The sequence below is a fragment of the Limulus polyphemus genome, unplaced genomic scaffold (genome assembly GCF_000517525.1).
Source record: "Limulus polyphemus unplaced genomic scaffold, Limulus_polyphemus-2.1.2 Scaffold954, whole genome shotgun sequence".
Lineage (NCBI taxonomy): Eukaryota > Metazoa > Arthropoda > Merostomata > Xiphosura > Limulidae > Limulus > Limulus polyphemus.
The window spans coordinates 47,415-59,127 of record NW_013666564.1 but is presented as its reverse complement, the minus strand read 5'-3'; the positions used below and the strand labels follow the sequence as shown (position 1 = coordinate 59,127).

The 11,713-nt window shown below is 32.6% G+C and overlaps 1 protein-coding gene across 1 annotated transcript; it reads left to right on the top strand.

Moving 5' to 3' along the window:
• Window positions 1-364: 364 nt before the first annotated feature.
• On the top strand, window positions 365-8,250 carry LOC106461418 (toll-like receptor 6). Its single transcript, XM_022388372.1, has 4 exons — window positions 365-520; window positions 3,340-4,071; window positions 6,116-6,264; window positions 7,898-8,250. The coding sequence occupies exons 2-4, from the start codon at window positions 3,347-3,349 to the stop codon at window positions 8,035-8,037; spliced, it is 1,014 nt and encodes a 337-aa protein (XP_022244080.1). The 5' UTR covers window positions 365-520; window positions 3,340-3,346; the 3' UTR covers window positions 8,038-8,250.
• Window positions 8,251-11,713: the final 3,463 nt, after the last annotated feature.

Sequence of the window (11,713 nt, the reverse complement as noted above, 5' to 3'; positions counted from 1 at the left end):
TAATAATTTTGGTAATTCTGCACCAACATATACTAGTCAACAAACCCTTTCGTGTCACAGTAATTGTGTGTCTAACACATTCAAATCACAATCTGTTTATTTATGTCATTTGTTATTTCTATAAAAAATGGAAATCGTAAGTAATACATATATATACAGCTTGAATGCTTAAACAATAATTTGAAATTCTGAGAACCTGCAGATGCAATTTTAATTATTATCAATGTTTCACTGAATCTTCAATGATAAACTACGTTTCTACACATCTGCTGTTTCTCAAAATCACATGATAATGCAGTCAGCTAAAATACGTTTCATTTATAAGGTGATAAGACACAAATTGTCTATGATTTTATAATCGTATCATGCTACAAATATAACTAGCAATGGACACGAAATTATAGATATGAAAACACATGATATAATAGCAAGTTCCGTTTACGTCGCTATAAACGTAAAGCTGACAGAAAAACCTACCTTTCACAAGCAAGAATCGAGGAGAACAAGTTGACAACTGCACGTATGTAACAATTAATACAATAACAAAGATATCAAAAGAAGTACTGTTGTATAGTGTTTGATACTGTATGTAAATACAGTGCATATCACAATTTTTATAATTTGTCACAATCTAAATTAATCTTATTATTGATATAGTTATCAAGCTTTCTCTTAAATTCACTTAAATTTACTGCATCCAAGTAACACATATGTATAAGGTCTGGCTTTAAGTTTTTTCTTTTAATTTATAATAGTTTAGTTTAGAGGATGGGACAACCGAGTTGGGCCAACAGATTCATCGTTGTCCCTAAACATTATGTTACGTTTTACGTTAATTTGAGTTTTGATATTCTCATTTAATGATGAAAGTTAACTCTTAAACGGTTGATTTTATAACGGAACGTATGATAATAGTGTTTATAGTGTTTGATGTAACTAAAAGCTGATAGTTCTCAATCGAGTTTAAAAGAAAATAAAAGTTTTGGTATTATGGTTAAATTTGTTATCCATGGCTGTAATTGTATACCATAAATATTTGCAAATGCTATTCTGTTGTTCAAGTTATGAGTATATCAATCGTTTGGTCAAAGTTTTTGCAATTTCAATGTATTAGTTATCTATAAGTAACAAGATCCGTTTCGAAGATTATGATATAAAGATTATTTTTTTACTAATTTGTTTACCACATTAATGCAGGTTAAATAACAATCCACCTGAGAAATATATACAGGTTAACTAACAATCCACCCGAGAAATATATACTTTTAGTCAAATACACTAAAACTAAGCAATTATATCATAAAACAACTTTTTTAATTATTAAATTATGTTAACATTCTCTCTATATAAAATAAGACATTTACTAGCAAATGTATTTACTAGCATAAAGTGGCCGTGCTCCTCTTCTGGAATTAAAGGATTCTTGTGATTCACAGAGGCCCCAGCGTATCGATCAAGCTACCCTATTATCCTTAGTTACACTTATACCTACTCCAAGGAGGTCATATACAAAATAAGCTCTGTTAGAGCACTCAACCGTGGTACCTGAACACATGTGCCAAGATTGGTCTCGCTAGTTTCCGAGTACGGGTAGGAACACAATTTCAAAGATGACGCCCCCGAGATACACGGGAGGGCAAGGAATATAAAATTCGATGCCAGATTCGAGTTAACTTATCATGATTAGGTGATTTTTCGCGTGCGTTTTAGCCCCCCTGGTACCTCTTTGGCAAAGGAGTTATGCCATATAGATATGGCTACCATCACCCAACCCCCGAGCCACCCCGAGTCCGCTTGCCAAGTTTGATCCTGCTAGCTCCAAAACTGTGGGTGGAGCTAGCGGACAAACAAATATACAACGTGAAGTAATATAGGATAAGCCTCCGGTGGTTCAAGGGTAAGTTTTAGGGGTAATAACTCTAAACATCGCGTATCAATATCGTAGGCAGAGCACAAATAGCCCACTGTGTATCTTTGCGCTTAACGACAAACAAGCAAAAAATAGGACAATGAATCTATCACTAGTAGCATAAGTCACAAAATAAATTATTTATTTTCAAAACGCATTACTTATAAAAAAAGGTATTTTTAGTTGTTACTTAAGAAAAAAGCAGATAATGATTTCAGTATATCTATAATTTTGGCCTAATTTTACATATGTTTGAGACTTTTAAAGATTTCTATGGTTAATTAAGTGTGAGGAATTGTTGTTATTATTGTTACGTCTCTGGTCGTTCGTTTGTTAATTTTCCGTAGAAATTCTTTCCGAGAAACTTCAGCGATACAAGTCCTTTCTTAAATAAAACTAGTTTATTCTTTCTCAACAAAACTTTGCAATACACTTAATTTCCACAGTCACTTTAACTTCAACACACACTATAATTCACAACGATTCACGCACTTTACTTATGGTCACTACCCCGCTTGACTCAATTGTCCGTCTCTCTCTCTGCCTGTCTGCAATTCTATCCTCGCCATCACTTTATTTGCCGGCTTATATACCATAAAAGCGTACATCTAGAATACACTCGTCTCTTCGTGAATCTTCTAGATACTCATCACGTGTTACTAGCGTCACGTGACTTCCGCTGTCGTAACATTATGAACAATAATAACACTTTTAACAGTGAGGGCATCCAAACAATGAATTACTTAATGCATTTTTAAAAATATTTCATCTGACTGCTTTACGTTACAAACCGTATTTTTATTGTAATTGTGTGACTGCCATAGCTGCAAGAGGAAAGAACTTAGAAACCTGAAATTGTCCATCATTTCTTTTTCTTTTCTATGTGGCTTTTTCGCTAGCCTGCCTTATTAAAAAGTTGCCCACGCGCACGCATTGCCCGAAACGTTGTATCCACAATTATATATATTAACAAAATATATATTAACTCCTTAGTGGTTTGACCTGTAACACACTTCTTTTGTTCTTAATATTATTGTTAGTTTACGTACTGAAGGCATAAAGTGAAATGTATGAACAACGAAACTGGAAAAAAAAATATTTGTTCATTTCTTAATTTAGAGTCTCCATTGATTAAAGAGGTTTTTTTTATATATATATATTAAAACGTTGGTGTAATAACAGAAAATACCTTAATTCAAGAACGATTTAAGTTTAAAATTAGATCGATATTTTTACTTTCATGATAAATTTTATGCACTTGCTAAAATATATCACTTTCGTTAGTTCTCACTGAAACTCTTTTAAATGTAACATTTGTATTAAATTAGGCCTAATTTTTATATTATTATTGATAAGCTATTTTAATTTCAACTGCAAAATCTAGCTTTCTTAAGAAATAATTTGTATTTGATTTATTTAAAACTCTACAGGAACAAGATGAAAGGTTACTCTGAGGTATCAGCTGTTTTGTTGGGTTTTTTACTCTACCAAGCCATTAGTTTTTCTGATGCTATAGAAGAAAAAACAAACACGACTTTACACAACGACTTTATTTCATTTTCAAATTCCTGTCCGCCTTTGGAAGATATTGATCCTTGCTCATGTAATGAATATAGGAATGGGTTGAGGATATCTTGTGCTGGTATTTCTTCGTATGAAGATATTGCCTTCCTGAAGTATGCATTAAAGAAATATCTGGTTTATGAAATCAATATTCAGAAATCTACACTGAAAAATATACCAAAAGATTTATTCGAAGGAATATTCTTTAAATATATTTATTTTCAAGGTATCTTGATTAATCCGTTGTCATCAGAGGATTCACCGTTTCTTCAAGCGAACTCTGACTCTGTTGAAAATATAATCATCCATGATAGTTTTCCGTCAGGTACTGGAAAACTTTCCTTCAGTCATTTCACAAAACTAATTGTACTTAATTTAAACAAAAATGTTCTTGAAAAAATTGATAGAAACTTTGCTGGGGATTGCCGACGTTTAATATATCTCTCTCTTAGCGAAAACAACATCAAAGATTTAGAAAGTTATTCCTTTTCTGAACTGTTGGATCTACATTCGCTGCTCTTATCACACAACAAGCTATCTGCTCTTTACCGAGACATGTTACCATCCAAAGGAAATTCGTTGGAGAAGCTTGACTTGAGGTAAGATTAAACATTATACCATGCAAAGAAAACACTTTGGAGCATTTTCCTCGAGGTAAGACATCAAGATATTATATTTAATAAAAACAAATCATTGGAGAATTTTGACTTGAGGAAAGACACTAACACATTGCAATCCAAAGACAAACCACTGTAGAGGCCTGATATTTACGCCAGAAATGTATTTGAAATGGATTTTGTAAGCATGCGTTATAGGAAACTCAATGGATTTATGAGATCAGAAATTTTATTTTCAGGCGATCACATCACAAAGTAGTGGGTTTCAATTACTTGCCACTTGCTTGAAGCTGTGATTGATTCGATTGCAATATACCAATGTAAAATATACAAGTCCATGTTTATTCTAGAAGAATAACGATTTCGTTGCAAGCAAATCGCATTCTAGAGGCCTGGCATGGCCATGTGGTTAGGGCGCTCGACTCACAATCTGGGGTTCGAATCCCCGTCTCACCAAACATGCTCGCCCTTTCAGTCGTTATAATGTTACGATCAATCCCACTATTTGTTGGTAAAATAGTAGCCCAAGAATTAGCCCTTTACTCTTTCATTGCTAAATTAGGGACGGCTAGCATAGACAGCCCTCGTGTAGCTTTGCGCGAAATTCAAACAATCCTTCAGCTGACATACTATTATGATATTATTCAATGTAGGTTTTATAATTCTGAATGCATTTTATATGCTTAATTACCTTGTCATGTGCTGCGTTTTTAAAGCTAATGTTTTCAGAAACATATGGTGATTTTTGCCGATAAACCATTAAGTTTGGTACCATTGTTATATTTTATGAAACTGGTAACCTTAAAAAACAAACAAAAAAAAACTATAAAAAGGTTGAGTACGTTATATTAAAATGATATTGAATATGCAGATTAGCAAGTCACATGGCATCCACAACTGATAAAAAGTTGCAAGGGAACGGAATGTATCAGAACCTAATTTTGACACTGTTTGACGTTCGTGGGCAACGTGATGCCATCGAAAATTTATCGCTTTTGGGAAGGGTATCTAATAACCCTTTCCGACGCAAAATATTCCTACACTTAGATCGTAAAGATGTGTTTAGATTGAAAAATTGGAATTTCCAATAAAAGAATATTCTTGGAACTTATTGGCACTGGAAAACAAAGGAATATGAATCAACTTCGACACAAGGAAAGAGACCTGAAACAAGTCGTACTCCAGCTGTGGTATGCAAAGTGCGGCGTCTTTTAAGAGATGAAAATTCACGAACACAAAGATCGGTGGCAGAAGCTGTCCACGTGTCCCAGGCAATAATGCTCAACATAATCATGAATTATCTTCATCTGGTAACGAGGACAAAATGGTGCGATCGGGTTGTGAAATTAACACTGGGAAACTTTCGCCCTCGTACACTAGATGGATTATGGAAATAATTCATTGGGAATGGTATGTTTTAAACATTACAGGAGCCTTTTTCAATGGAAATTACGTTGCAAGGCTATTGCCGAGATACACTATCATAAGACAGAGTATTACTAGACGTGGCAACATGGACTGTAAAAATGTGACAAGGCTCTAAAATCATTTTATTAAAAAGTACTCAACCTTTTATAGTCAAGCAAGTTATCAGCCTAAGAAGGATGTATGATCCTGAAACGTCGTTATTTCTATTGAAACAATTCGTGTCACTGTCTTTTGTTTGTTTTTTTCGAATAAATTTACACTTGCGTGCTAAGCACAAAACTACATAACTAGCTATTTGTGCTGTGCCCATCGCGGCGATATAACCGCAATTTTAGTAATATAAGTCCTCAAGCCACCGCTGAGCCATCGGGTCCTTGTATGAAGTGTTTTTTACGGCTTAGCTGGCCGTGCTTATAGGTTCCTTGTAGTTTCGTCACCTCAGCATGTGATCTAAGAAGTTGGTTTTCTATATTCATTTTGTGATTATTGCACTTTGTCAAACGAACACTACTTTCTATGCGTGTACCAAGTAAGTCATTTCATTTCATTTCTGTTAAATCAGATATATGAGTTTGAAAATAACGATTTTTCTTTTCAGCTATAATGAACTGAGTCATCTTGAAAATGACGTTTTTTCCGACATGCCCGCTTTGAATATACTTAGATTATCAGCCAACAGAATCACCTGTTTACATGAATCTACCTGGAGTCCAATATGGAAGCAATTGTTTATGTTAGTTATAGAAGGTAAAATTATTAACAATTATCAAAATTCATAGCTGAAATTTCTAGCCCTAATTAATTGAATTAAATTTACAAAACTGTTTTTAGTGAGATATATTATACTGCTAAAGATACAAACGTATATGAGATTCAAGTCCTGAACAAAAGTGAAAACCAAATCTGACAAGGTTGACAATAAGACTATTTCTTACACAGCTGTTGTTTTCTATAAATATAACCAAGAGTGACGTATTTCGTTTTAAGTTCTATAGAATCATAAATTAATTTATACTGCTATTTTTATGTTTCAGTTACTTATATTGTTATTTTTATACTGCTATTTTTATGTTTCAGTTACTTATATTGTTATTTTTATACTGCTATTTTTATGTTTCAGTTACTTATATTGTTATTTTTCTAAATCAAATTATTCTCATGTTTCTATTTTGAAGTTACATGTAATTTTGTTTTCAAAAATCAGTTAGTTTGATATTTCTAGGTATAGGTTACATACATCTGGATTTCTTCTCAGCAATAATTATTATTGGATTTCCATGTTTAGGTTGCTTGTATCTTTTCCTTTTTTTTAAAGTACATTATTCTGATATTTCTATGTTGAGATTATCTGTAACATGCATTAAATTATTCTGTTGTTTCTATGTTTAGATTAAATGTGTCGTTTTCCACTAAATTACATTATTCTGGTGTTTTTATGTTTAGATTATCTGTAACGTCTTTTTGTGCATTAAATTATTCTGGTATTTTATGTTTAGATTAAATGTGTCGTTTTCCACTAAATTACATTATTCTGGTGTTTTATGTTTAGATTATCTGTAACGTCTTTTTGTGCATTAAATTATTCTGGTGTTTTTATGTTTAGATTACATGTATCGTTTTTAATTAAATTACATTATTCTGGTGTTTTTATGTTTAGATTACATGTATCGTTTTCAATTAAATTACATTATTCCGGTGTTTCTATGTTTAGGTTACACATGTCGTTTTTCACTAAATTACATTATTCTGGCGTTCTCATGTTTAGGTTTAACAGATTTTTAGAAATCAAGTCATTTTAATGTGTTTGGATTACCTGTAATGGATTATTTTCTAAAATATATTATTTTGGTATTTTTATGCTCACATTACCTGTAACAGTTTTATATTTAATTGCCTTATTCGTTGTTTTTATGTTTATGCTACATTTAACACTTTTGTTTTCTAAATTACATTATTCTGGTATTTCTAAATTACAGATATTGTGTTTTTGATGAGTTGATTATTTTCAGTGTTCCTAAGTTTAGCTTAGCTGTAACGATTTTCTAAATTTAATTAAACCACGATACTTGCAAATGGCTGTGGAAGTTCCGAAGATAATTGGATTAAAAATTTTGTGTTGTACCAGAAAATGCCCACTTTGCATTAACTTTATTTTATAAAACGTAATTTTGTATCAAGATAAAAAATAACTATTATTAAACATAACAAAATAAGATAGATATCTTAGAGTCTTCGACATTAAATACTTTTCATAGTTTATATATGTATAGTACCAGCTCATTATATTATATAAATACATATATTATCTTAGGTATTAGTGCTTTTTTACAAATATACTAAAAAGTTTATTACTAGACTTGTCGAATTTTTCTCTCCACAGACAACGAAATTCGATGTGATCAACACTTAAAGTGGATTTTCAACTATGAATTTCCTTCTACATTTTCGGGGTCATGCAAGTCGCCTGAAAATCTTAGAGGGAAATCCCTGAGACAGCTGAAAGTGACAGATCTATTGTAATGTTGTGAAGTACCAACAAAAGCTCTTTTTTTTATACTAAGCATAATTTGAGTTACTGCAGAAGAATAGGAAGTAACTAATAACTATGACATGAAGTTGTGTGAACATTTATTTTTGTTTCTATATTGATGTTGCTAGCGTTGACAATTCTACTTCTGAAACTGTGTGAATGAAGTTGATTGATAAATAAAATATATTCGTAACGTTTTGTCATATGTGTTTACGTTAATTAGTCCTAATCTTGCTACTGTTAAGAGTTGAATAAATTATGTTAAATGATTTTGAATACGCAGATCAGAAAGTCACGTGGCAACCACAGCCAATATAAAGTCGCAGTGGAACAGCGTGTATGAAAACTACATTTTTACATTGTTTTGCGTTTTTAGGTAATGTGATGCTATAGAAAATTTATCGCATTTGAGAATGCTATGTAACAGCCATTTTCGACGTAAACTATTCATACGTTCAAATTATAAAGATATATTCAGATAGGGGATATAAAATTTCCAAGATGATACTAGATACACTAGATGATAGACGTAATGATACTAGAAAACAAAGGAATGTGGCTAAACTTGGCCACCAAGATCTTACAGAAGGAGAACTGAATCAAGTCAGATCTCCCCGTAGTAAGCAAAATGCGGCGTCTTGTAACAGGTGAGAATTCATGAAAACAAATGACAATGGCCAAAGCCGTCATGTTACCCAGGAAACAGTACACAACATAATCAAGAAGGATCTATTTCTGGAAAGAGATCAGTGGGTATGGTTTCACCAAGATAAGAGTTCTGGTCATACCTCCCGTTCAATTGTCAGATATCTCAATGATCCGTGGAATGCAACAGGTATCTATGTTATTTCACACGACGATATACTAGCCAAGTCGTCGGATTTCTGTGTGATTGAACTGTTGAAACGGGCATTGAGAAACCATCCTTTTCTAGATGGATTGTGGAAAGTATACAGGCAGAAGTGGTATGTTGTGGACCTGGCAGCCTTATTTCGGAGCCTTATGCAATGGAAATTACGCGATAGGGTTAGTGTCAAGATGCACAGTCTGGACGACTGAACATGGCGACATGGAATCTAACGAAGTGGTGAAGTTCAAAAATCATTTTAATTTTAAATATAACGTATTAAACCAGGGCAAACTTGCCTTCATTATACCTCCAAACATTTTGTCGATTATTCACACTTAAGCTATCCTTATCTTTTATCCGTACTTTCTAAACCTGCTACTTTTATCCTTCTGTATTTACTATTATCTGTCTTTCCAATATTGCTTTTATATTTCCTCTATTCTTTCTTTTACTTTTCTCCTTAATCTTACTCTTATTGTTTTCTTTCTACTTGGACTGAACGTAGTCAAGCGATTAGTGTGCTGGAATATGGAGCTGAGGTTTCTTGGATATAAACAATATATGTTATATTGATAATACCGATATTATTCCAACACTTTTCAAGTCATCAGAAATCTATTTATTTCTAACAATGAAAAGAAGTAGAGAATAATACACATGGAAAGGTACCAATAAAGTCTGTGATTAAGAAGTTTGGGCATGTGTATGAAATAGTCCATTGCTTGTTAATATTAACGTTTGAATATTCTTGATATTGTAGACTTAAACATAATATAACACATTATTCAGCTGGATATACATAATCACCATCTAAGAGTCTTTATGTTTTCAGCAGGGAGAAAAACGTTTAGAATTTGAAATTTAAAATATAACTACTTAATTAATAAAAACGCTGTTGTTGACCAACTAAAATAGTTAAACGATCGCTGAAACAGTAAGAAAAGCCTAATGAAAATTATGATTCTAAAATCTGCACATATTAATAGATAGTGTATTTTAATTATGACGTCTTCACAGACTCGCGCATGCCCTTTCACACATCTGTTGCTTTCTCAAGATTTATGTGACACTACGTGGGTATATTGTTAAGATGATAAAGCAAGAAATCCTTGAATCCTGATCACATTTGTAACAAGATTATTTTTTATTTTTCAAAAACATTAAAGTTCTGCATCTAAATCCGAAAGCAAATTCACGATATTTGTCCACGTGTACGGCAATGATATAAATTAACATTGAGTACTGTAAAGATGGACCCAATAATAACTGATCCTTATCACTGTGGAAACAGAGACATGTGCCACAGAAGGGTCCGTCTCTACTTGTTGTCAGAGGGGAAGATATGTTTCTCAAAATATAGTTTGTTATTTGTGCTGTTAGAGGGGCATTTTCATCGTTTTAGTTTAAATACATTATTATTAAAATAATTATTGAAACGTGATTATCAAACTATGGAAAAGAAATAGAAGATGCGTTTCTTTTCCACTGTCATTACAGATCAGAACCAATCTGACGTTAGAATAAGATTGTAATACATGTTTGTTTGTTGTTAAACACAAAGCTACACAATGGGCTATCTGTGATCTACCTACCACTGGTAACAAAACCCAATTTGTAGCACCATAAGCCCTCAGATTTACTGTTGAACCACTCGGGGCCAGATAGTAAAAAGACTAAAGAAATTACTCTATGCAAAGACGATTTTCATTTAAACGGATTATTGGACTTAGACAAATGCCTGGGTTTCATCGACTTTTGTAAATCCTGAGTTGTGGTTTCAGTTTTTTCTCCATGGCAGGAAGGTTCCATCCGATTCATTAATGCGTTTAATTGCAAGCCTTGGGGATCTATTTTTTAAGCTACTATTTTTAGATAAGAAATATTGTCAGGGAAACAAGAAAGTTTAGCTAAAATTGTTGCTATTTATAGCTAATAACTAAGTTTTAGTAGCCGACCAAAAACAGGTATTTCATTTAAAAACCCGCAACAGCATGATTTTAAGCTTTAGTGTCTGAAATTATGGGAAGTTATAATTATTATTTCAAATGTGGAAGTTATAATTGTAACATTATCCCATTTCCTTGATTCACCTTAGTGTAGGTAGTAGGAATTTCAAAAACAAGAAGATTCATCGGATACTGTATAACAGATCAAGTATAAATATTATATAAACATCACTATTATAAGAGGTCTAACTGTGTTTATTTGGTTTGCTGATTCAAACTGTGCTAATGAGCCTTAAATAGCCAAAACTGTACTCCACGGCAGATGGTGCGGCGAATCAAAAAATGCATTAGGTCTCTACGTCACAGATTATATTTTCAATTTTATTTTTTGGGTAAAATGGAAAAGAAATCTTTAATGTAATCATTAAATAGTTGGTTTGCTTTATGATATCGAATAGTAAATTAGGCGCAATGCCAAGCCTTACATTTCCTTTTATTAGTAACTATCTACTTTAATGTAATTTTTTGCGTAAAGATGAGAACACAACTAACTTTTAAAAACGCGAAAACCTATGAAAAATCCTACTTTTCTATTTAATATTTTGTTTCTTTTTTTTCCTATCACGTTTTATATCGGGCGCTTCAAAAGCGAATTCTATGCAAGTTTCAATTTTACACATGTTCACACGGAAATATTGTAACTTTATTAGTCTAGAATGGCAGGGTTGCCAATTTTGCAACAAAAACAAGCCTTATGAGCTCTTAAATTAAGTCATGCAGTTCTGTTAGAAAGCTATAATAATAACTAATAGCAGAAAATATTAGAGCATGGCCAGGTGGATAAGGCGCTCGACTCGCAATCTGAGGGTC

What these genes read in the sequence shown, in the direction of transcription:
- LOC106461418 (XM_022388372.1), top strand. Translation starts at nt 3,347, where the DNA reads ATGAAAGGTTACTCTGAGGTATCAGCTGTTTTGTTGGGTTTTTTACTC. An exon ending in TTGGAGAAGCTTGACTTGAG is followed by an intron (nt 4,072 to 6,115) that starts GTAAGATTAAAC and finishes TTTTCTTTTCAG; the next exon opens with CTATAATGAACTGAGTCATC. An exon ending in GTTTATGTTAGTTATAGAAG is followed by an intron (nt 6,265 to 7,897) that starts GTAAAATTATTA and finishes TTCTCTCCACAG; the next exon opens with ACAACGAAATTCGATGTGAT.